At 39.5% G+C, this 23,795-nt stretch overlaps 5 protein-coding genes and 2 non-coding genes across 7 annotated transcripts; 5 read left to right on the top strand and 2 right to left on the bottom strand.

Moving 5' to 3' along the window:
* The first annotated feature begins 5,003 nt into the window (after positions 1–5,003).
* LOC135634193 (ubiquitin-ribosomal protein eS31 fusion protein) lies at positions 5,004–5,757 on the top strand. Its single transcript, XM_065144500.1, has one exon. The coding sequence runs from the start codon at positions 5,083–5,085 to the stop codon at positions 5,554–5,556; it is 474 nt and encodes a 157-aa protein (XP_065000572.1). The 5' UTR covers positions 5,004–5,082; the 3' UTR covers positions 5,557–5,757.
* A 2,374-nt stretch (positions 5,758–8,131) lies between these two features.
* LOC103977671 (uncharacterized) lies at positions 8,132–10,432 on the top strand. The gene is made up of 3 exons (XM_009393247.3): positions 8,132–8,689; positions 8,997–9,241; positions 9,963–10,432. Exons 1-3 carry the CDS (start codon positions 8,241–8,243, stop codon positions 10,208–10,210), a joined length of 942 nt encoding a protein of 313 aa, XP_009391522.2. The 5' UTR covers positions 8,132–8,240; the 3' UTR covers positions 10,211–10,432.
* A 193-nt stretch (positions 10,433–10,625) lies between these two features.
* TRNAL-CAG (transfer RNA leucine (anticodon CAG)) lies at positions 10,626–10,706 on the top strand. The gene has a single exon. It is a non-coding gene; the product is annotated as a tRNA-Leu (tRNA).
* A 1,254-nt stretch (positions 10,707–11,960) lies between these two features.
* On the bottom strand, positions 11,961–12,885 carry LOC135633870 (probable protein phosphatase 2C 2; the record flags this gene model as incomplete). The annotated part of the gene is made up of 1 exon (XM_065143839.1): positions 11,961–12,885. A coding segment is annotated over one exon (639 nt), but the record flags the coding sequence as incomplete, so codon positions are not given.
* A 1,388-nt stretch (positions 12,886–14,273) lies between these two features.
* Positions 14,274–16,576, top strand: LOC135633231 (uncharacterized). Its single transcript, XM_065142445.1, has 3 exons — positions 14,274–14,833; positions 15,141–15,385; positions 16,107–16,576. Exons 1-3 carry the CDS (start codon positions 14,385–14,387, stop codon positions 16,352–16,354), a joined length of 942 nt encoding a protein of 313 aa, XP_064998517.1. The 5' UTR covers positions 14,274–14,384; the 3' UTR covers positions 16,355–16,576.
* Positions 16,577–16,769: 193 nt separating this feature from the next.
* TRNAL-CAG (transfer RNA leucine (anticodon CAG)) lies at positions 16,770–16,850 on the top strand. Its single transcript has one exon. It is a non-coding gene; the product is annotated as a tRNA-Leu (tRNA).
* Positions 16,851–18,090: 1,240 nt separating this feature from the next.
* Positions 18,091–21,443, bottom strand: LOC135634140 (probable protein phosphatase 2C 47). Its single transcript, XM_065144393.1, has 4 exons — positions 21,054–21,443; positions 19,898–20,089; positions 19,569–19,804; positions 18,091–18,962 (listed from the first exon to the last, which is right to left on the bottom strand). Exons 1-4 carry the CDS (start codon positions 21,258–21,260, stop codon positions 18,377–18,379), a joined length of 1,221 nt encoding a protein of 406 aa, XP_065000465.1. The 5' UTR covers positions 21,261–21,443; the 3' UTR covers positions 18,091–18,376.
* Between the last annotated feature and the right edge of the window lie 2,352 nt (positions 21,444–23,795).

The following is a 23,795-nucleotide window of genomic DNA, read 5'->3' as shown; positions in this document are numbered from 1 at the left end:
GTCAACCGCCGATTGGGCAACAAGCCGCAAGAGAGGACGATGCACCGAAGAATCGGACGAAGCGCCAACCAATGATGTGCCTGGCAACAGAATGTCAATTCGCATTGTAATAATTGTTTAGATCGGAGTAGAGTTTTAGCTTGTGTGTGCATGATTAACTACGATAACGACGAAGACATAAAGCAAAACAAAGTGTCGGAGTCAAGCAAGAAGGATTCATTGCGATTTCGAGAGTTCGACGGAAGTCCGAAGGTTCGTCGGGAATGCTGCCGGAACTAGCCGAGAATAAGTAGGGAGCTTGTCGAAGGGTTTTTCGGAAGCTCGTCGGAAGGTTCGTTGGAAGTTCGCGGAGCTCGCCGAGAAAGATCGGAGCTTGCCGAAGAAGCTCGTTGGAACTCGTCAAGATCAAATAGTAAAGTCTAGGAGCTTGCCGGGAGTCCGCAGAATGGTTTCCGAGAGTTTATCGGAAAACCATCAGAAGTTCGCCGGAAGAAGTCTTGACTTACCGACTTTGTAATAGCTTAGAAAATATCTTTAAATTCATAGTTAGCAAGTTACTTAGGGTTAGGATTATGTGTTAATCCTATAAACCAAGTAGGGGCCAATTGGGCTCTAGTTCGGACTGGTTTGGGCCAATTTTGGAGCCCAACCAGTGAGCTGAAATAATGTAGGCGGTGGCACCGCCTAGCACCCGAGAGCCAGGCGGTGGCACCACCAGCATCGGGAACCAAAGAGAATTCAAATTTTGGAGCCCAAATTTGAATCCTCTTGAGGCCTATAAATACCCCTCAAATCTCAGCTGAGATCACAACCTTTTGAAAAGCAATAGTTTGAGTTAAGAGCATTAGAATAGTCTTTGCAAGCATTGTTTTTCATATTGCTTAAGTGTTCACCTCCTCCCATCTTGTTGAAAAGAATTGTAAAAGTGTGAACCACTTGTAAAGGTTGTAAGAGGGGTATTAGTCCTTCCCCTACAAGAAATTTGCTAGTGGAAGTTGGAAGCCTCTTCGAAGAAGGCTTCGCAAGTGGATGTAGGTCATTTTGACCGAACCACTTTAAAAACTACTGCGTTATCTGGTTTGCATCCTACTCTTGCCATTTACATACTGCAAACTTCTCTACTTAGTTACTACGCTTCCATACGATTCTAAGTTATCAAGCTTCTAAAATCGGGTTCCATTGATATTGCTTTTCATCGTACGAAAGATTTATCAAAACCGAAGTTTTAATCCGTTGCACTAATTCACCCCCCCCCCTCTTAGTGCCTCTCCGATCCTAACAATATCAGGATAAGACGATCATGATAATAAGTTCTACCAGGGCCCTTGACCTATATAGGATAAACAGGGGATGGCCCCCTGCATCGTTCATTCCGAAAGGTAGAGTTAGGGATGTTGTATTATGTCACCCCGCTTCAATGCGTGCGTGCGGGCTTTCCCTTTGAAGATGCCAACAAGCGAAGGTGATGAGTGGGTCTTATTGGCCTTTTCTCGAGAATCGAGATAGGCAGGGGTCGACGGGTAATTTTCCTACTGACGACTGTAAAGGATTGGTGTGAGTCTGCCCATGTTTTTACTAAGGTGGCTTCCTCAGCTTAGGTGGCAAGGTGAGTTGGTAACACATCATTTTTATCATCATTGATTGAGGCTAGAAGGAGAGGCCAAATGTCGCAAGAATACTCATCCATAACTCCTCCTGACGAATGCACTGGTGAATAAGCATTGTTGTCGGCACTCAATGCCTTTAGGTAAGAAAGACATCTACCTTCTTTTCCTTGGGTGGACACCTCTACCTCGACATAAACATCAATATGTTACTAGCATCTGTTCAACAATCTTGGTCTCTCCCCTCGGGGATTAAGTGCAAGACATCTACTCATCCCATCCAATGCCTTTATAGGCCTTACCCATCAAGTGCACACACTCATCGATATAATACAAGCGATCACCCCTCTCCTACCCCAACTAGGGTAGCAGGTAGCTCTAGCACCACGACTAGCAATCCAACCCTCACTCGCCCTCTCGCCTCTGGGAGCGCCCACATCAAGCTTCTAACCAGTGCTTCTAGAATACCCTCGATAAACTAAGGTTGCTCTCGAAGGGCCAATACCCCCAATAGTGAAGCTCAACACCTTGCCTTGTTGCAAGGTGGCCAGGCTTGAGTTGGGGACACGGTCCATCAACTCATTGGAAGATTCATTTAAAGCATAATTCTAGACCATGAACCAACACTTATACGATGTACAATAAGAATTTATGCATTCGGAGGATAAGTCTGACACCTCGAACATCTCCTCATTCGTTCAAAGCATCTAGGAGGAGCTCTTTTCAGCTAACTTCCACCTCCTAGTATTGGAGGCCTATGATGGCATCTTCGACCCAATGGAGCACACTATGGCCTTCAGGCTAAAATGTCATTATTCAATACATCCAACACCCTAATGTCCAAGGCATTTCCGATGACCCTAAGGGGGTCAGCTCGAGAGTGGTACAATCGCCTGAAACCCCTTTCGATCATCTCCTTCCCCCGATTACAAAAGAGTTTAAGCACCACTTCCTCGCTAATGTTTGCTCGAAGCTATCTACAACCACTCTACTCAGATTGAGACATAAGGTAGATGAGCCTCTCTCCTTCTTCGTCACCCGTTTCGTCAAGGGCGTCCCAGATGCCCACTCCTCGTTGGTGATCTAAGTTTTCACGATAGCCCCGAGGCCTACCTGCTTCTACTTCTTCTAGTTAGTGGTGGAAAAATCGTCCCTAATCATATCTGAGATGTTGCAAAGGGCCAACCAATATGTGGTCACTAAGGCTATGATCTCGGGTTGACAAAAAAAGTCTCACAAAAGATTGCATCAAGAACTATCTCGGGCCTCAACCCTAGGATCACCTCGAAGGAGACACCCTCGACCTGAGACATTGAAGTTAAGAACTAGGGGAACCATTAACACATAAGTAAACAGCCTTTTGAAGCTCAGAGCTCTAAAATGATAAAACTGTATTGGTATATTCATTACTAAAGCGAATAGTTCCTCACAAGCTCATCACACAAAATAAAACTTATAACCGATATTTAATTTTCAATAAGATCCTTTGCCTTTTTAGTTAATATTATATGATATGCTAGTTATTTGATTGGGATGTGATGTTGGACTATACTTTCGCAACCCAACATTTGAACACACTTAGATTATGAGCCAACCTCAAAATATATGGAGTGATATGGAACTAATATTTAGTTTATTTGATTGCTTTTCTTACAAACATCCATTCGTTCCCTATTAAATTTCTTGTTTCTTGTGAGTATCATTAGCTTATGCTAGCAAAATTATTTGACGATTTTGGATCTGAATTATTATTTTATTTTTATTATAATAATAATATTTTTATTTTTAAATATAAACAGAATGACTCTTCGTAGATATCTTCGATATCAAAGTGCTCAAGAAAATACTAATGAAGACAAAATAATGTGTAATGTATTTAATTATGCAATGATTAATAATAAACATTATTACGTTACATGCAACTAATTAATTATGATTTTTATTAGATGTAAAGTTGGTGATGGCTTTGTCACCCACCTTTATCATCCCAGGCTTCATCACCCACTATTTCATCTACCACACAGTTTATAGCTAATTGTAGTTGTATTAATCATTTCAATATGTTTTTATCTTTACCATATTCTAGAAGTAAAGATTATATACTCTCCATTTTGCCTAGGCTGTGTCAAATTAATGGACTTAGGTAGACTTCATATGGTAATATAGCAAATATTTTAAACATTCTAAGTGATCAAGGTGCTTTTTATAGTATTATGAAATATGGATAGAGGACTATTTTTTTTATGTTTGTTGGTGTACACCAAACTATAAATAAGTTGTCGATCTTGAAAGATCATCTTCGGGATATATCTATATATATATATATATATTAATAATAATAATAATAATAATAAGATAAATAAAAATATACATATTTAAGGATTGAACCAAACACCTATACTTCCAATATTCCAACCTTAAGAATTAAATAAATATTATATTTAAAATTTTATTTTATTTAAAATTTTTATATTAAAATAAAAAAATTATTTCATCAAAAGTTCAAAACCTAATCGAGATTTGTCACTTATATCTTATTTCCTAATTTTTATTTTTCAATCTCCTGACCAACAATTTAGGCTTTTCAATATTCATCGAATATATTTGGTTATATTTATATTTAGATACAAATATAAATATTGTTATGATGAATAAATTTTATAAATATTATTATTATTTTTTTATAAAATTTGATATTATTAAATTTTTTTAATAATTTTATTTTTTGTTAATATAATTAATTAATTAAGATAATATAGAGAACCCATGAGTTCTCTACCCACAAAGAATGAGGTAGAGATAAGGGATGATAGCACAAGAAGCACTCCCCATCCTTTTCCGTCCTATTAATATTCCTAATCTAATCTTACGTGCTACATACTTATCTGATAAAAATAAAACATGATGATATTTTATTAAATAAAATTATCAAAATTCCAACACTTTAGAACTCAAATATGCTTATTCTATAATTTATGCAACCAACGCATGATGTCCAAGTCCTACTACTATTATTGATCTTACGTGATAATTTCATGCAATATTAATAATTAATATTTTCATGTGGAGTAATTTATAACATGCCATCACTTCGTTGCTCATATCAAGTCATCACAAATAGAAGCACGATCATAGCAAAAATTAGCTCATATCACATGATGCTCAAATATCAATATACATGGATTGGAGACGAGAGAGTAGAGGATGGAGTATAACGTATCATTTTTTTAGATTTTGTTTCTAGAAGTGAAAAATTATATGTAGTGCCAATCAACGTTGTGATGATGAGCGATAATCACCAAATCAACGTTCCAGATCATATGATCTACCTTAGTCTCAATGCCTCGCGAGGCAGCATATCGTCGTGTCCACTATATATATTCGAGCTGAATCCCTCGAAACCCTAAGAGCGTTTTCCGGCCGTCGTAACTTGAGCCAGCGGCGCCACCTCCGTGGGCCGCTACCCCCCGCCGGCAAGATGCAGATCTTCGTGAAGACTCTCACGGGGAAGACGATCACCCTCGAGGTGGAGTCGTCGGACACCATCGACAACGTGAAGGCCAAGATCCAGGATAAGGAGGGCATCCCGCCTGACCAGCAGCGCCTCATCTTCGCCGGGAAGCAGCTCGAGGACGGGCGCACCCTCGCCGACTACAATATCCAGAAGGAGTCCACCCTCCACCTCGTCCTCCGCCTCCGCGGCGGCGCCAAGAAGCGCAAGAAGAAGACCTACACCAAGCCCAAGAAGATCAAGCACAAGAAGAAGAAGGTCAAGCTCGCCGTGCTCCAGTTCTACAAGGTCGACGATGCCACCGGGAAGGTCACCCGCCTCCGCAAGGAGTGCCCCAACGCCGAGTGCGGCGCTGGCACCTTCATGGCCAACCACTTTGACCGCCACTACTGCGGCAAGTGCGGCCTCACCTACGTCTACCAGAAGGCGCAAGGTGAGTGAGCGGGTGATTGCTCGCCTACCCAAGCAAAAAAAAAATTAGGTTTTCATACTTGGAACTAGTTGTACGTGGAGAACAAATGATCAGGGGCGTCCTGTCTTTGCTGTTCTAGCTTTGTTTTATCTCGATAAGGATGATGGATGATGATACATTTGGCAATTTGATTTCTTTTTATTCTAAAATGCTTTCTATGGTTGCTTGTATTCCATCATTTCTATAGTTTTGTGTTTGGATTACATTTTAGCTTGATCCTCTGAATCGTAACATTTGATTGCTGTGCATGTAATTGTTGGATTAGCTTTTGGCTTGATGTGAAGATTGTATGTCGAGTAGAATGTATATAGGTGTATGGATTCGCTTATCTCGTCCTTTTACTACCTGGTAAAAGGACTTGGTATAGGTCTATTATATGACTTCAATATTGTTAATGGTATTGACTTTGATGCATAAATATTCACCAGCCACCGAAAATTATGTTCTCATGCATATCCATCACTTCTGTTTGGCGCTAAAAGTTGAGTGTTTTTGCTGATTCCTATAGAATGAAGGTGGCCTGACATCTAATTCTTCTAACAGACTGTGCCTCACTGTGAATTTTAACCTTGTTGAATAAATTGACTGATCCTTTGCCATATCAATTGTTTAGCGGAACATCTTGTTAATGCATTTTCCTTTGATGTTTGACAATATATAATGCTTCTCATCGTGGCAAAATGGTCAGAATATTTCCTTTTACTATATCCAATGCCTTTTGTATTGTTAGTATAATATCTCTCTTCCGTTACAATATAGTTCTTGTGATGAAGTGATAGTTTTTCTATGATAGTGCTAGATAATCAGATAATTTTATGCAGGTCATATGTTATGGGCTGTTCTTGAGTGAAGGATTTTAAGGATATTTTTTTTTTGAGCCTAAGTGTACAAACTGTCATACACATGATAAATAATGTGTCTTTCCATCCTTTGATCATTGAATTAGCATCAAATTCTGTGATAATTCTTTGGAACTTATAATAACTTCTACTGTTTGTTACAAAGTTGTTCATATGCTTTGGTGTTAAATTTGGTATCTCCATTTCTGTGCCTTCTCATTTTCTTTTTCTTTGATACTCAATTGCGTGCTTCTCTATAGGTTTTTACTTTTCATGTTCTCGTCAGTTGGTATGCATTCAAGTGCCTCAGAAATGTTGTTCAGAGTTCAGATTGTTTAATCTGTAGATTTCACTCCACTCTTGTGGGGTACCCTTTTCATGTATTTGGAACAATAGGTTTGTATTTCTATTTACTTGGACTACAGGTTTTTTTAGCTTATTCAAGTGTGTGAAGAGGGTTGTACATTTTTTATTAAATTGCAATTGTCATATAAAAACTATGCTTCATATAGACACCAAATATTTAATATAATTCCTCGATGAGGAGACCTCTAAAATTAAGTACATGCTTGTATATAGCTTCAATATTTTAGTTTGCTAATCTACCTTGTTGCTTTAGTACAACTTCTTGAACTTGATTTTTTTCAAGAGAGAGAATTACTGAGATTCACTACCCTCTCAATTTCTTATTAGCTGCTGATATGTTTATTGGTATTTTTTGAAAGATAAAAATAGTTTATGAGCAATATCAGATTCTGAAAATTTATGATATTTAGTTCTTAAATAAAGAGTTGAATTGCTAAAATTTTCAGCTCTCCATGTTTGTCCAACACAAGTTTCCTATTAAAAGGCTTCTAATTCTCAGTATTACTGTATTCTTCCCATCTTTTTTTTTATAATATGAATGCCTGTTTTTAGTCAAAGACTCTACACATTTTTGGTTGCTTGAACTAAGTTCTAATATTTTAATGTATTATCTATGGTTGTCGTCATTGGATCCTCTTTTCTTGCCATGATTTTGCAGCGTATGGGTGTTGATGAGATAACAAAACACGTATGATTTAGATCTAGTGGAATATAAGTGCAGTGAGTTCCATATCACTATTATATGTTTGCCTCAGAGATTAATTTAATTCCTTGTTTTCTTTCAATTAGGGGATGAACCTATTATTGTTTGACTAACAGGATTCACATGGTTGTGTGATCATCAAGAGCTAAGTTAGATAAACTCTTAGTTTCGATCCTACGTTGCATGTTTGGAAATGAAAACATCGTATATGCATCAAGATGCCACATAAATAAAATAAAATATTATATAATGTATGTAAAACCTTAAATTTGTGACTAATAATAAATATCATGGTAAAATGATAACAACAATTTAACCAGAATCCCATATAAAAAATGTTTTTAGTAACATGGTATTATTTATAGGTCTCTGTTGAGACACAAGCATACGTCTCAGTGCAAGAGAACATTACAGATAATTAATAAACTACGAAAATCTAGAAACTAATTCTAAAAACAACATAATGGTAAAAGTTGACATGAAATTGTTAGGTTCGGTTCAAGCCAACCGATCAATCCGAACCCGGTTTAACTCTAATTCACTCGAGTTCTGTCCGATCCAATCCGAACCCGGTTCAACTCCAATTCACTCGAGCCCTGACCCTGGTAAAATTCCCTGCCGACCTGCTTCCCTCGGTCGGGTCGTCTTAAATCCCAAACCCTAACCGACCCATCTCACGACCCTCCACCCCTGCTCTATGTTCTCCGAGCATTCCCGTTGAAACATCCTTCACACCGCCGCCATCATGTTGTCCATCGATCCGTCGAAGCGGAGCTCCCTCGAGCGCCGCATCTGCGACGGGGATCTGGTTATCGTGTACGAGAGGCACGACAAGGTAAAGGCCGTCAGAGTGCAGAACGGCTCGGACTTCCAGAACAGGTTTGGGGTCTTCAAGCACTCGGATTGGATAGGGAAGCCGTTCGGGACCAAGGTGTTGAGCAACAAGGGCGGGTTCGTGCATCTGTTAGCCCCCACGCCGGAGCTATGGACGTTGGTTTTGAGCCACCGAACTCAGATTTTGTACCTCGCGGATATTAGCTTTGTGATTTCGTACCTGGAAGTTGTCCCCGGCTGCGTGGTTCTCGAGTCTGGCACGGGGAGCGGATCTCTCACCACCTCTCTTGCTAGAGCTGTGGCGCCTTCTGGCCATGTTTACACATTCGACTTCCACGAACAAAGAGCTTCCTTGGCTAGGTAAGCTATCTAATCCTGCATTGTATTGTCAGAAGGTCACTATTTTTTAGTGGGTTGCGTTTGTGTTGGCTACTCCGAAAGACCCTGAAGTTGTTCATTGTTTCTTTATCCGAAAGGTAACACTATTTCTGAAATCATATCTGTTTTTTTTTATCCTGCGTAATACTCGCGCGCTGTATAGAATAGTTTTTAACATGCTCGAGGATCATGATATTTTTGCAAACCCCTTTGTATCCACACTTCGATATTCACATGGTATTTTGATAAACTCTTATAAGTTCTAATTTTGGCTTTTTCGCCTCTGCAGGGAAGACTTTGAGAGGAATGGGATGAGCAGCTTGATTACAGTCACAGTTCGAGACATTCAAGGTGAAGGTTTTCCTGATGAATTTTGTGGGGCTGCCGATTCAGTGTTCCTTGATCTCCCCCAACCTTGGTTAGCGTTGCCATCTGTTCGAAGAATGCTGAAGCAAGACGGTGTATTGTGCTCGTTCTCTCCATGCATTGAGCAAGTGCAGCGCTCTTGTGAGGTTCTTGGAGCAGATTTTACAGGTCGTCCATCTTTATACTGCCATTTGCCTTAAGTCAGCGTCTTTGTGCTTTTTCTTTGCCTTTGGTATGAAAGCCGAATGCTTTGCATATGCACTTCTAAGCCTTTTTTCCCCTCAAACTAATTCAAGATATATAGACTTAAGCTACCTGTTTGCAATTCCTCCAATATAATGCCTTGCTTTATTGCTAATAATTTCTCAAGATAAAGGAGCACAACTCTTTGATTTCCTGTCGCTTTGAGTCAGACTCTTCTGATCCACATTTACCTACTCTTGGATTTTTGGAGATCGTCTGGATTATATTTTATCGTACCTCGTTACTTACCTGAAAAGCCTGATTTGTTGCTTCCTCTGAAGTATTTAGTTGCTTGAAGTTTGTGTTTACAAAATTGGACATCTCATCTTGAAGCAGTATATAGTTGGAAAGGTTTTTAGTTAGTACTTGTCACTTGTTAGCTCCTCCTGATTTTTGCTTTTGCTTTTATTTTGTTTCTGTCAGCTATTTGTTTAGCTAATGAATCACTTTTATTAGAGTTCCAAGTGTAACTAAGAGTATAACTCAATTTTTTATTTTCCTCTTACTTTTTTGTATTGTCCTCGCAAGGTTAAGTGGATTATGCTGGTTCATGAACTCCAGAGAACTCATTATTTAATTCTGATTAAAAGATATGTGGTCACCTTTTTCATGTAGATTGATTGTGTCCTATTGTGCTCAACTGCAGATATAAGGACATTTGAGGTTCTACTTCGTTCCTATGAAGTCCGAGAAGAAAGAGTGACCAGAACAGAAGGTGTCCAGGACAGCCCTGTCGGATCCCTCCCTCGCAAGAGACGACAATGCATTTCACATGATGTCAACAACGATAGCAAGGAGATAACAACTACAACTTCTACCATCATAGCTAGGCCATGCCGAGAGACGAGAGGACACACGGGCTATCTAACATTTGCTAGACTTGCATGCAGCTGATTTGCAATAGATATGCCTAATTCATGTGATTTAAAGACAGGAAGCTAAGAATTAGTCCAGAGTTTCCAAAGTGATTGTTTTACAACCGAGCCTGCGGGATCAAATGAAGTGCATTGTCTTGGCTCCATATGTTTTTGGAGGGAATAAAATCTTGGTTTTGTCAAAGAGGAGGATGTCTTGAAGAACACATCCTACCAATTTGTTGAGTTTATTTGCAGGCCATCATGTTTCTTTGCTTGTTAAATGGGCAGTGATTATCAACCACATGTACCGATTTGGATTGTGTCGAGTAAATCAACTTGTTATGAAAGGATAGCAGTCTTATTACACATGATAGTATCATTGACGTGCGGTAATGTGGTGTGGGGATGTCAATTTCTCAATTACTAGTTTTAGATCTGCATCATAACATCACGTCAAGATGGCCGAGTTGGTCTAAGGCGCTAGTTTCAGGTACTAGTCCGAAAGGGCATGGGTTCGAATCCCATTCTTGACATAATGAAAATGATAATTTTTTTTTATCTTGTTTACTTCTTCTGTTTGAGGTGACAACATGGGGTTTTTTTTTTTCGTTTCCTTTATATATATATATATATATATATATATATATATATATACACACATGGAAACTGAGATGAGAAAAATTGTAGGGGAATACTTGCCTCCTGGTGATGTTAGCATACCTGCAAATAATATATTATACGTATATGCAATATTGTTCTATCAAAATCTGAATCCAACAATGCATGCAGTCATCCCAAATCAGTTTGATGAGCATTTCTAATACAGCTAAATTGGATCAGATTGAGGTGACAACATGGGGTTTTTTTTTTTCGTTTCCTTTATATATATATATATATATATATATATATATATATATACACACATGGAAACTGAGATGAGAAAAATTGTAGGGGAATACTTGCCTCCTGGTGATGTTAGCATACCTGCAAATAATATATTATACGTATATGCAATATTGTTCTATCAAAATCTGAATCCAACAATGCATGCAGTCATCCCAAATCAGTTTGATGAGCATTTCTAATACAGCTAAATTGGATCAGATATGTGCCAAATACCTAAAAAACAAAAAGTAGATATAATGAACTGGAGTGATTTCCATGTATCAATTTGGATTCCGTCGAGGTTAAGTTATGGCCGAGTAAATTGCGAAACCTCATGTAAATAGATGGTAATAAGATTTAACAGTACCACTGTCTACAAACACGAGGCAATAGTTGGATCACACCAAGCTATTCAAAGTCAAGCCGGTTGTTGGGTTCTATTCAATGTTAATACTCTGTAGCTAAATTTGTTGGGTTCTAGTCAAACAAGGTGGCTGTTTAGAATAGGATCTTCCACTCTGCGGACCCTGGTTTCCAGCAGTCTCTCGTTTCCTTGCAATTTGGTCTGTCTTTTTGTCAAACCATAATTAGCCATGCCGTTGATTGGATGGAAGACTACAATTCAAGCTGGCAACTACTAGAAACTCAATCGACAAAGGTCGTAAAGAAGTAGCAGTAGACATACAAGAAAAGATCCACCGAGTCAATAATGACTTGTAAAGATAATGACCTATATCAGTATACTCTTCTACTCCCACCAGCCACGTTTGGGATTTAGTCTGGACCTTTTGTCAAACCAGAACAATTAGTTTCAGTTATCTTAGAGCCATCACATTGATTTGATGAAAGACTGCTTCCATTCAAGCTGGCAACTGTTGAAAAGTCAATCGACAAACAGAGAATAGCACAAGTATTCTGGTCTTAAAAAAAGTATCTAAAACAGTAGACATACATGAAATGATACGCTGAGTCAATAATGACTTGTAAACAATGACCTATCCCACCATCCACAATATTATGTACATGCCCTCCCTCCATCACACGGGGGCAATGAAACAAGAGGACCTACAAAATTTGTTTAGCTGCTCTTTACCCTAAAGCAGTCAAAAAAGAGGAAGATACCTTATTACATATTTTCATCATAATCACTGAATGTATTTACAGGAATGAAGCACACGATCTCCGGTGTCAGTTGCTACCCTCATTTGCCAGCCAGCTCCTGAGATTACAAAGAGCCTCCGTCGACAGGCTTTTGCAACACCTCAACCTGGATTGCTGCTGTTCGTCTCGAGGAGGGGTAGAAGAGGTGCAGTATTCATCGGAGAAGCATATCACAATCACCGTGAGGTTGTCAAAGGTGTTGAGCCTCAGCGCTTCCATGACAAGCTCCCTCGCACACCGCTCAGGGTCATCGTGCCGCCTGAGGCCCTTTCGTACAATGCTCACGGCACGCTGGCTGGACATGACATCCCATATCCCGTCGCAACCAATTATGAGGAACTCGTCATCCTCGGTCAGGACCGCTTGCCTGAACTCAGGCTCTGCAATGAGGGGTGAGGGAGAGCCTCGAGGCATTTTCACGTCCCAGTCCCCCAAGGCACGCGTGACAGAGAGGACGCCATTGAGGTAGCCATCTTCAACAAAGCCTCCTGATTGCTCGACCCTTTCGCGCTCAGCTGCATGGATGGGTCGATGATCCTGAGACATATCCACTGCTTCACCCTTCCTGCATAAAACTGCCCGGCAGTCCCCTGCATTTGCTACCAGGAGAAGCCTGCGAAGAGAGTGACAGAAATATAAGTATAGAGTTCTACAATGCCATGGAAATTAAATTTAAGGAATTGGAAACTTGTGTTGAACTGAAACAACAGAACAAATCAAATCAACAATCAAAGAAACATAAAAGTTATAAAAAGGGCAAGGGCAATAACATCTCTTTGATAAGTGTAAAGAAAGATCATCATCAAGTGCAAACCTTTTTTTATTAAATTGCAATTGTCATATAAAAACTATGCTTCATATAGACACCAAATATTTAATATAATTCCTCGATGAGGAGACCTCTAAAATTAAGTACATGCTTGTATATAGCTTCAATATTTTAGTTTGCTAATCTACCTTGTTGCTTTAGTACAACTTCTTGAACTTGATTTTTTTCAAGAGAGAGAATTACTGAGATTCACTACCCTCTCAATTTCTTATTAGCTGCTGATATGTTTATTGGTATTTTTTGAAAGATAAAAATAGTTTATGAGCAATATCAGATTCTGAAAATTTATGATATTTAGTTCTTAAATAAAGAGTTGAATTGCTAAAATTTTCAGCTCTCCATGTTTGTCCAACACAAGTTTCCTATTAAAAGGCTTCTAATTCTCAGTATTACTGTATTCTTCCCATCTTTTTTTTTATAATATGAATGCCTGTTTTTAGTCAAAGACTCTACACATTTTTGGTTGCTTGAACTAAGTTCTAATATTTTAATGTATTATCTATGGTTGTCGTCATTGGATCCTCTTTTCTTGCCATGATTTTGCAGCGTATGGGTGTTGATGAGATAACAAAACACGTATGATTTAGATCTAGTGGAATATAAGTGCAGTGAGTTCCATATCACTATTATATGTTTGCCTCAGAGATTAATTTAATTCCTTGTTTTCTTTCAATTAGGGGATGAACCTATTATTGTTTGACTAACAGGATTCACATGGTTGTGTGATCATCAAGAGCTAAGTTAGATAAACTCTTAGTTTCGATCCTACGTTGCATGTTTGGAAATGAAAACATCGTATATGCATCAAGATGCCACATAAATAAAATAAAATATTATATAATGTATGTAAAACCTTAAATTTGTGACTAATAATAAATATCATGGTAAAATGATAACAACAATTTAACCAGAATCCCATATAAAAAATGTTTTTAGTAACATGGTATTATTTATAGGTCTCTGTTGAGACACAAGCATACGTCTCAGTGCAAGAGAACATTACAGATAATTAATAAACTACGAAAATCTAGAAACTAATTCTAAAAACAACATAATGGTAAAAGTTGACATGAAATTGTTAGGTTCGGTTCAAGCCAACCGATCAATCCGAACCCGGTTTAACTCTAATTCACTCGAGTTCTGTCCGATCCAATCCGAACCCGGTTCAACTCCAATTCACTCGAGCCCTGACCCTGGTAAAATTCCCTGCCGACCTGCTTCCCTCGGTCGGGTCGTCTTAAATCCCAAACCCTAACCGACCCATCTCACGACCCTCCACCCCTGCTCTATGTTCTCCGAGCATTCCCGTTGAAACATCCTTCACACCGCCGCCATCATGTTGTCCATCGATCCGTCGAAGCGGAGCTCCCTCGAGCGCCGCATCTGCGACGGGGATCTGGTTATCGTGTACGAGAGGCACGACAAGGTAAAGGCCGTCAGAGTGCAGAACGGCTCGGACTTCCAGAACAGGTTTGGGGTCTTCAAGCACTCGGATTGGATAGGGAAGCCGTTCGGGACCAAGGTGTTGAGCAACAAGGGCGGGTTCGTGCATCTGTTAGCCCCCACGCCGGAGCTATGGACGTTGGTTTTGAGCCACCGAACTCAGATTTTGTACCTCGCGGATATTAGCTTTGTGATTTCGTACCTGGAAGTTGTCCCCGGCTGCGTGGTTCTCGAGTCTGGCACGGGGAGCGGATCTCTCACCACCTCTCTTGCTAGAGCTGTGGCGCCTTCTGGCCATGTTTACACATTCGACTTCCACGAACAAAGAGCTTCCTTGGCTAGGTAAGCTATCTAATCCTGCATTGTATTGTCAGAAGGTCACTATTTTTTAGTGGGTTGCGTTTGTGTTGGCTACTCCGAAAGACCCTGAAGTTGTTCATTGTTTCTTTATCCGAAAGGTAACACTATTTCTGAAATCATATCTGTTTTTTTTTATCCTGCGTAATACTCGCGCGCTGTATAGAATAGTTTTTAACATGCTCGAGGATCATGATATTTTTGCAAACCCCTTTGTATCCACACTTCGATATTCACATGGTATTTTGATAAACTCTTATAAGTTCTAATTTTGGCTTTTTCGCCTCTGCAGGGAAGACTTTGAGAGGAATGGGATGAGCAGCTTGATTACAGTCACAGTTCGAGACATTCAAGGTGAAGGTTTTCCTGATGAATTTTGTGGGGCTGCCGATTCAGTGTTCCTTGATCTCCCCCAACCTTGGTTAGCGTTGCCATCTGTTCGAAGAATGCTGAAGCAAGACGGTGTATTGTGCTCGTTCTCTCCATGCATTGAGCAAGTGCAGCGCTCTTGTGAGGTTCTTGGAGCAGATTTTACAGGTCGTCCATCTTTATACTGCCATTTGCCTTAAGTCAGCGTCTTTGTGCTTTTTCTTTGCCTTTGGTATGAAAGCCGAATGCTTTGCATATGCACTTCTAAGCCTTTTTTCCCCTCAAACTAATTCAAGATATATAGACTTAAGCTACCTGTTTGCAATTCCTCCAATATAATGCCTTGCTTTATTGCTAATAATTTCTCAAGATAAAGGAGCACAACTCTTTGATTTCCTGTCGCTTTGAGTCAGACTCTTCTGATCCACATTTACCTACTCTTGGATTTTTGGAGATCGTCTGGATTATATTTTATCGTACCTCGTTACTTACCTGAAAAGCCTGATTTGTTGCTTCCTCTGAAGTATTTAGTTGCTTGAAGTTTGTGTTTACAAAATTGGACATCTCATCTTGAAGCAGTATATAGTTGGAAAGGTTTTTAGTTAGTACTTGTCACTTGTTAGCTCCTCCTGATTTTTGCTTTTGCTTTTATTTTGTTTCTGTCAGCTATTTGTTTAGCTAATGAATCACTTTTATTAGAGTTCCAAGTGTAACTAAGAGTATAACTCAATTTTTTATTTTCCTCTTACTTTTTTGTATTGTCCTCGCAAGGTTAAGTGGATTATGCTGGTTCATGAACTCCAGAGAACTCATTATTTAATTCTGATTAAAAGATATGTGGTCACCTTTTTCATGTAGATTGATTGTGTCCTATTGTGCTCAACTGCAGATATAAGGACATTTGAGGTTCTACTTCGTTCCTATGAAGTCCGAGAAGAAAGAGTGACCAGAACAGAAGGTGTCCAGGACAGCCCTGTCGGATCCCTCCCTCGCAAGAGACGACAATGCATTTCACATGATGTCAACAACGATAGCAAGGAGATAACAACTACAACTTCTACCATCATAGCTAGGCCATGCCGAGAGACGAGAGGACACACGGGCTATCTAACATTTGCTAGACTTGCATGCAGCTGATTTGCAATAGATATGCCTAATTCATGTGATTTAAAGACAGGAAGCTAAGAATTAGTCCAGAGTTTCCAAAGTGATTGTTTTACAACCGAGCCTGCGGGATCAAATGAAGTGCATTGTCTTGGCTCCATATGTTTTTGGAGGGAATAAAATCTTGGTTTTGTCAAAGAGGAGGATGTCTTGAAGAACACATCCTACCAATTTGTTGAGTTTATTTGCAGGCCATCATGTTTCTTTGCTTGTTAAATGGGCAGTGATTATCAACCACATGTACCGATTTGGATTGTGTCGAGTAAATCAACTTGTTATGAAAGGATAGCAGTCTTATTACACATGATAGTATCATTGACGTGCGGTAATGTGGTGTGGGGATGTCAATTTCTCAATTACTAGTTTTAGATCTGCATCATAACATCACGTCAAGATGGCCGAGTTGGTCTAAGGCGCTAGTTTCAGGTACTAGTCCGAAAGGGCATGGGTTCGAATCCCATTCTTGACATAATGAAAATGATAATTTTTTTTTATCTTGTTTACTTCTTCTGTTTGAGGTGACAACATGGGGTTTTTTTTTTTCGTTTCCTTTATATATATATATATATATATATATATATATATATATACACACATGGAAACTGAGATGAGAAAAATTGTAGGGGAATACTTGCCTCCTGGTGATGTTAGCATACCTGCAAATAATATATTATACGTATATGCAATATTGTTCTATCAAAATCTGAATCCAACAATGCATGCAGTCATCCCAAATCAGTTTGATGAGCATTTCTAATACAGCTAAATTGGATCAGATTGAGGTGACAACATGGGGTTTTTTTTTTTCGTTTCCTTTATATATATATATATATATATATACACACATGGAAACTGAGATGAGAAAAATTGTAGGGGAATACTTGCCTCCTGGTGATGTTAGCATACCTGCAAATAATATATTATACGTATATGCAATATTGTTCTATCAAAATCTGAATCCAACAATGCATGCAGTCATCCCAAATCAGTTTGATGAGCATTTCTAATACAGCTAAATTGGATCAGATATGTGCCAAATACCTAAAAAACAAAAAGTAGATATGATGAACTGGAGTGATTTCCATGTATCAATTTGGATTCCGTCGAGGTTAAGTTATGGCCGAGTAAATTGCGAAACCTCATGTAAATAGATGGTAATAAGATTTAACAGTACCACTGTCTACAAACACGAGGCAATAGTTGGATCACACCAAGCTATTCAAAGTCAAGCCGGTTGTTGGGTTCTATTCAATGTTAATACTCTGTAGCTAAATTTGTTGGGTTCTAGTCAAACAAGGTGGCTGTTTAGAATAGGATCTTCCACTCTGCGGACCCTGGTTTCCAGCAGTCTCTCGTTTCCTTGCAATTTGGTCTGTCTTTTTGTCAAACCATAATTAGCCATGCCGTTGATTGGATGGAAGACTACAATTCAAGCTGGCAACTACTAGAAACTCAATCGACAAAGGTCGTAAAGAAGTAGCAGTAGACATACAAGAAAAGATCCACCGAGTCAATAATGACTTGTAAAGATAATGACCTATATCAGTATACTCTTCTACTCCCACCAGCCACGTTTGGGATTTAGTCTGGACCTTTTGTCAAACCAGAACAATTAGTTTCAGTTATCTTAGAGCCATCACATTGATTTGATGAAAGACTGCTTCCATTCAAGCTGGCAACTGTTGAAAAGTCAATCGACAAACAGAGAATAGCACAAGTATTCTGGTCTTAAAAAAAGTATCTAAAACAGTAGACATACATGAAATGATACGCTGAGTCAATAATGACTTGTAAACAATGACCTATCCCACCATCCACAATATTATGTACATGCCCTCCCTCCATCACACGGGGGCAATGAAACAAGAGGACCTACAAAATTTGTTTAGCTGCTCTTTACCCTAAAGCAGTCAAAAAAGAGGAAGATACCTTATTACATATTTTCATCATAATCACTGAATGTATTTACAGGAATGAAGCACACGATCTCCGGTGTCAGTTGCTACCCTCATTTGCCAGCCAGCTCCTGAGATTACAAAGAGCCTCCGTCGACAGGCTTTTGCAACACCTCAACCTGGATTGCTGCTGTTCGTCTCGAGGAGGGGTAGAAGAGGTGCAGTATTCATCGGAGAAGCATATCACAATCACCGTGAGGTTGTCAAAGGTGTTGAGCCTCAGCGCTTCCATGACAAGCTCCCTCGCACACCGCTCAGGGTCATCGTGCCGCCTGAGGCCCTTTCGTACAATGCTCACGGCACGCTGGCTGGACATGACATCCCATATCCCGTCGCAACCAATTATGAGGAACTCGTCATCCTCGGTCAGGACCGCTTGCCTGAACTCAGGCTCTGCAATGAGGGGTGAGGGAGAGCCTCGAGGCATTTTCACGTCCCAGTCCCCCAAGGCACGCGTGACAGAGAGGACGCCATTGAGGTAGCCATCTTCAACAAAGCCTCCTGATTGCTCGACCCTTTCGCGCTCAGCTGCATGGATGGGTCGATGATCCTGAGACATATCCACTGCTTCACCCTTCCTGCATAAAACTGCCCGGCAGTCCCCTGCATTTGCTACCAGGAGAAGCCTGCGAAGAGAGTGACAGAAATATAAGTATAGAGTTCTACAATGCCATGGAAATTAAATTTAAGGAATTGGAAACTTGTGTTGAACTGAAACAACAGAACAAATCAAATCAACAATCAAAGAAACATAAAAGTTATAAAAAGGGCAAGGGCAATAACATCTCTTTGATAAGTGTAAAGAAAGATCATCATCAAGTGCAAACCTTTCTCAAATAGCAAAAACAAAGTTGTACTAGCCCAAGATCTAAAACCAACTGGAAGAAGAAACCGGGATGGAAATAAAAAGGAAAACTGTATCAAACTTCTTCACCTTCAACTTGAAGACTTGGATCCTTTAGACTTGGATGATCTACATATCTAGGTATCATGCCTATTTATGGGTACCATGCCTATCCACGGGTGTAGAATAATAACTTAACCCAAGAGGATATTATCTTATCTCATTTGAATTAACTACAACTCTATTTAGCGAACTTATCTAAACCTCTTTTCTCATCTTAATTAATAAGATCCTATGTAAACAAAGGGACTGCAACCCTATCTTACAAGATACAACTTCAAATTCTCCAAAGATAGACCTTAAAATTTAACAATAAGTTACTACATACTTTCCAAACACCAAAGCTGTGAGTGCAGTCGTCCCAGAAGAGCTGTTAATAGAGCAATCCTCAGCCAATGCAAGGTCAGCAAGAAGAAATGCTTCCCGAACTGAGTTCTCAACAGATACCATGAAATCGTTATCAGCTACTGATGCTTGGGGAAAGTTACCATCCTCAAACAAAAACCTAAGTGCATGCCTCTTGATGTAGGCTGCAGCATCTGGGCCTCCATGACCATCAAACACCTGCAGACAAGTACAAAAGCTTCCATCATTTCTCATTTACAGGGTCGAATAAACACAAAGCAGTTTCCACTTCAAAGAGGAATCAAACGATACCCCATAGAAAGCGCTAGGCGTTGGGCACGTGAGCACAGATCCCAAGTGTGCTGAAAGATCATCAATACGAATATGCTCATCTTCCATGTAATTTCGAGGTCCAATGTCAGCAAAGCTGCCAGAACGGATGCTAGGAACAAATTGAGGTGGTTCTACAGACACATCAGAAATGGCATCTGATGTTCTCAAGTCCTACACAAGTGTGAGAGAAAAAACAAGAAATGCCGGGAGTAAGTAACCAAACAAGGAAAGAAAACACCAAATACACCACAATATAAACAACAAAAACTGCTAGAAAAAAAAATGGTCAAGATGGATGTATAATAGGCAGAATTTAAATCAATTATCCTAATGGAAAAAAACCTATAATTAATAACAATACAGTAAATGACATAAGTCACATAGATCTGGAAAGATCACACATACATACAACCAGGGCTATTCAACAAATCTGAAATTCGGCATGATCATATCTAATTAACACACACACTTCATTGCTACAATCGGGATATGCACTTTTTTACAACACAGTTTCTCTTTAGCCAGTGCTAACAGAATTCAAGATTCTTCATTTGGCAAGAAAAATCTCTTCACAGAGAGGCCAGGTGGAAGGTGGAACTTCAACAACATGGCCTATTCAATCAATTTTATACCAATCTGTAGTTGCATAAAAAACATCTCTTCATCAAAGATTCATTTGCATCATGAAATTTCAAAGCAGAAACAAATGGACAGGAAATTGGATAGGACCGGAAACCAAGTACAAAAAATCAACTAGCACAAATAATTCATCTGCACGTGAACCCAATAACAACTTCTTGAAAGAAAACAGAAGAAATCTACAATAAGAGCCAAATTACAATATCATGATCTTGGCCACATCCATATCCGACATCAATAAGGTTGATAGAAAATAAGAACACAAGTAACTAATTACAACGATCTAAATATACATAATAATTTTCTAAAACAGGACCAAAATTCTATGTTATAACCCCCTAAATCATCAAACCTTGAGAGCAAAAGCCAAGTAAAGCTAACTTGTAATAAGGGAAGTCCAAACAACCAAGAGCAATTCAGATCAGTCTAGATCTTTACATCAATATGATTCAATTAAGGCTCTCCAAGAAGATAAAAGAAACGGCGGAAATCTCACCAGCTCAGAAACGGCGTCATTAACAGCCGCCGCGGTCTCCGATCCCCTCGCGTCCTGCCGAAACGCCGGCGACAAAGGGGCCGTCGCCGCCACCGCCACAGCCGCAGCGGAGAAATCAACCATCTCCTCGATCTCCTTGGCGATGTATCGGCACTGCACGTCGAGCACGGGGATGCTCTTGTGGATAACCTCTGCGCCTGCCACCATTTCGACTCCAAGAAATCGCCCGCTTCTCCGGCACCAATCGAATTCCCACGGCAAAAGATCCGATCCTGATGAGATCTTAACAGCGCCAAGATCCGGCTTCTTCTTGCTTCTAGGGTTTACCTCCGGCTTCCTTCTCCGATTGGGTTTCCTCGGATCTTATCGGTATTTCGAAAATCTTTTCGCGTAATTAAGAGGACGCGCTGCCTTCCACGCTGCATTTATAGGAGGTCCACGGGCAACCGGCGGCGACCGGTGGGTAAGTGAACGGTGACAGGCACGTGCGGGTTCATAGTCCGTCTCGAAGTCTGAAACGGGCATGTATCGACGGGCCAAACCGGTTGCTCGTGGGCGTATTCAATGACGAAAAAGTCCTCAGCCCCGACCTGGCACGCGGTGGAACGCGGCCCGCGTGACGGCCGTCGGATGAGCGTCGAGGGATCTTGTCGTCATTTGCTACAACTATGAAGGCTAATTTGGGGATAAAATGTCGTCTGCGGATCAACTCTGCATGCGTTGACGAAAAGGTCCTTGTGCTCATGATATATTTACTAATTCAACCATAACAGTGTTTAATGGCAAGGATTTGGGTTACGATTAGATCGTCTTCGACGAAGGGAACTGTTAGCGCGGCCCGTAATAATTAGCATGACTGTCGGAAGCCTCCGTGAAGGAAACGCAGGCGCTGTTGCTATGGTGGGTTTACGGCGGCAAAACCGCGGTTCCCCTGGTTTCCCATGGAAAGAGCAGCGCCCGCTGTCATCCGCTGCAGTAGAGAAGTCGTAAGGTAGGGGATGTCCAATTAACTCTCGTCCGCGTGAGCCAAGTCAAGCATCACTACGAGGGGACGGACGACGAATTGGTCAAACATGCAAACAGGATTCCTCCAATTCCGGCATGCATTCCATGCCGTCTTGCAGCTTACGTTATCCTAATCGATTCTAATGGTTTTAGTTTATGATTATGTCGAACAAGGTATTATTCCCAGCTACATTTTGTTATAATTAGAATAGCCGCCGACTCCTTCGCTATTAGAGGCATTGCATTATCGCTTCGCTGTAGCGATTGTATGTTTATTTTGCAGGTTGCAAACCCACTATGGAGATCGACAAACCCTATCATGAAACATGTCAACCTCTAAGATGTCATAAAATAAATCTAAGCATTAGAGAGATTTAATCGAGTGTATCATTCGATTCTAATCTTCTTACAGGTCAACCTCCATAATCATCTCTTTGATCATTAATGAATCACCAACTATCATCATTATCAAATATTATGATTTTTATTTCATTAAACATCATCCTAAGTTGATCTTGATGCAAGTTTATTGATGTCAGTGCCCGTTAATTTAATATTGTACATTGTTTACAAGCTTACATGGTACTTGAAGGGAAAAAGAACAGCACTACCTTCTTCTTCTTCCATCAATCAAGTATCTACAAGTGCTCTTCTGAAAGGATTGTCATGTGGACGGACTATAATGAGAGGGATATGCATGAAGAGAACCAACCACATGATGGCGTGGATAAGCTTCGTTTGTGTTTCATTCGTTCCTCCATCTTTTCTCTTTGGAAGTGTCTCATCAACCCAACATCTGTCACTAATGGGAAAGGAGGCATCGCAATCTTCACATTTATGCCATGACTTATGATTGAGGTCATTAGAATAAAGAGCAGGTGGGAAGACCTTCGATTAAAACATGTCCAATGTTAACGAAGTAGGTGGTCTGAGTGAGCTGATGGTTTGGCTGATCACATGTACCAATTCTATAATTATAATCATAGGAGTGAAATGAAGTTTGAGCATATTGGCAAACAAAGTTTAGATCATTTTCTCTCATTTCAATATTTATGATTAATGCTTAGAGGTTTTTTTAATACCCCAATTCGAAGAAAAAAAAAAGTATATAACATTACAATCCTATAGATTTTCCAATAAGAATATGATAGAGTTAAGGTTCATTCTAACCCTTGTGGTTTTAGTTATCGATCATTTAAGTTTTTATGAATTTCTCATATCTAAAATAACCCATATAGTTTAAAAAATGAAACATATAAGGTTATCCTGTCAAAGTCTGAATTAACAAACGTTAAAATATACTTAAGTAGTATGCTAACTCATAATAAACTATTTATTATAATAAAATATATAATTTAAGCTTTAAAAAAAATCTATTTTAGCCCTTATAGTTTTGATCATGTATCACTTAAGCCCTTATAGTTCTGTTCATATCTAAAATAACCTATATATATTCAACAATATAGTATATAAACCCCTTCTGTCAAATCTAAGTTAACAGATGTTAGAGTTTGCTTACGTGATATGTTAATTCATAATAAATTATTAATATAATAATATATAAAATTTAAATAAAAAAATTTGAGACCATCATCAATGGTGGGAGGAGACGTTATTGTGGAAGTGACTACCAACAAAAATATCGAGCCGCTCTGCCTAGTAGGGCATTGTATACACACAACATCTCTCGCGTTGACGATAAGCTCAAGAGTTTTCGGTCCTACCTCATGTGGATGT

Source organism: Musa acuminata, chromosome BXJ3-3, assembly GCF_036884655.1.
Source record: "Musa acuminata AAA Group cultivar baxijiao chromosome BXJ3-3, Cavendish_Baxijiao_AAA, whole genome shotgun sequence".
Taxonomy (NCBI): Eukaryota; Viridiplantae; Streptophyta; class Magnoliopsida; order Zingiberales; family Musaceae; genus Musa; species Musa acuminata.
This window is presented reverse-complemented; position numbering and strand designations above follow the sequence as displayed.

Bases quoted from the DNA above. Each gene is read 5' to 3' on its own strand.
- LOC135634193 (XM_065144500.1), top strand. From the start codon at position 5,083: ATGCAGATCTTCGTGAAGACTCTCACGGGGAAGACGATCACCCTCGAG.
- LOC135634140 (XM_065144393.1), bottom strand. From the start codon at position 21,260: ATGGTGGCAGGCGCAGAGGTTATCCACAAGAGCATCCCCGTGCTCGAC. The intron at 19,805-19,897 runs GTATCGTTTGAT...ACTTGTCTGCAG, and splicing joins CGCCTAGCGCTTTCTATGGG to GTGTTTGATGGTCATGGAGG. The intron at 18,963-19,568 runs GTATGTAGTAAC...CTCTCTTCGCAG, and splicing joins ACAGCTTTGGTGTTTGGAAA to GCTTCTCCTGGTAGCAAATG.
- LOC135633231 (XM_065142445.1), top strand. From the start codon at position 14,385: ATGTTGTCCATCGATCCGTCGAAGCGGAGCTCCCTCGAGCGCCGCATC. The intron at 14,834-15,140 runs GTAAGCTATCTA...TCGCCTCTGCAG, and splicing joins CAAAGAGCTTCCTTGGCTAG to GGAAGACTTTGAGAGGAATG. The intron at 15,386-16,106 runs GTCGTCCATCTT...GCTCAACTGCAG, and splicing joins TCTTGGAGCAGATTTTACAG to ATATAAGGACATTTGAGGTT.
- LOC103977671 (XM_009393247.3), top strand. From the start codon at position 8,241: ATGTTGTCCATCGATCCGTCGAAGCGGAGCTCCCTCGAGCGCCGCATC. The intron at 8,690-8,996 runs GTAAGCTATCTA...TCGCCTCTGCAG, and splicing joins CAAAGAGCTTCCTTGGCTAG to GGAAGACTTTGAGAGGAATG. The intron at 9,242-9,962 runs GTCGTCCATCTT...GCTCAACTGCAG, and splicing joins TCTTGGAGCAGATTTTACAG to ATATAAGGACATTTGAGGTT.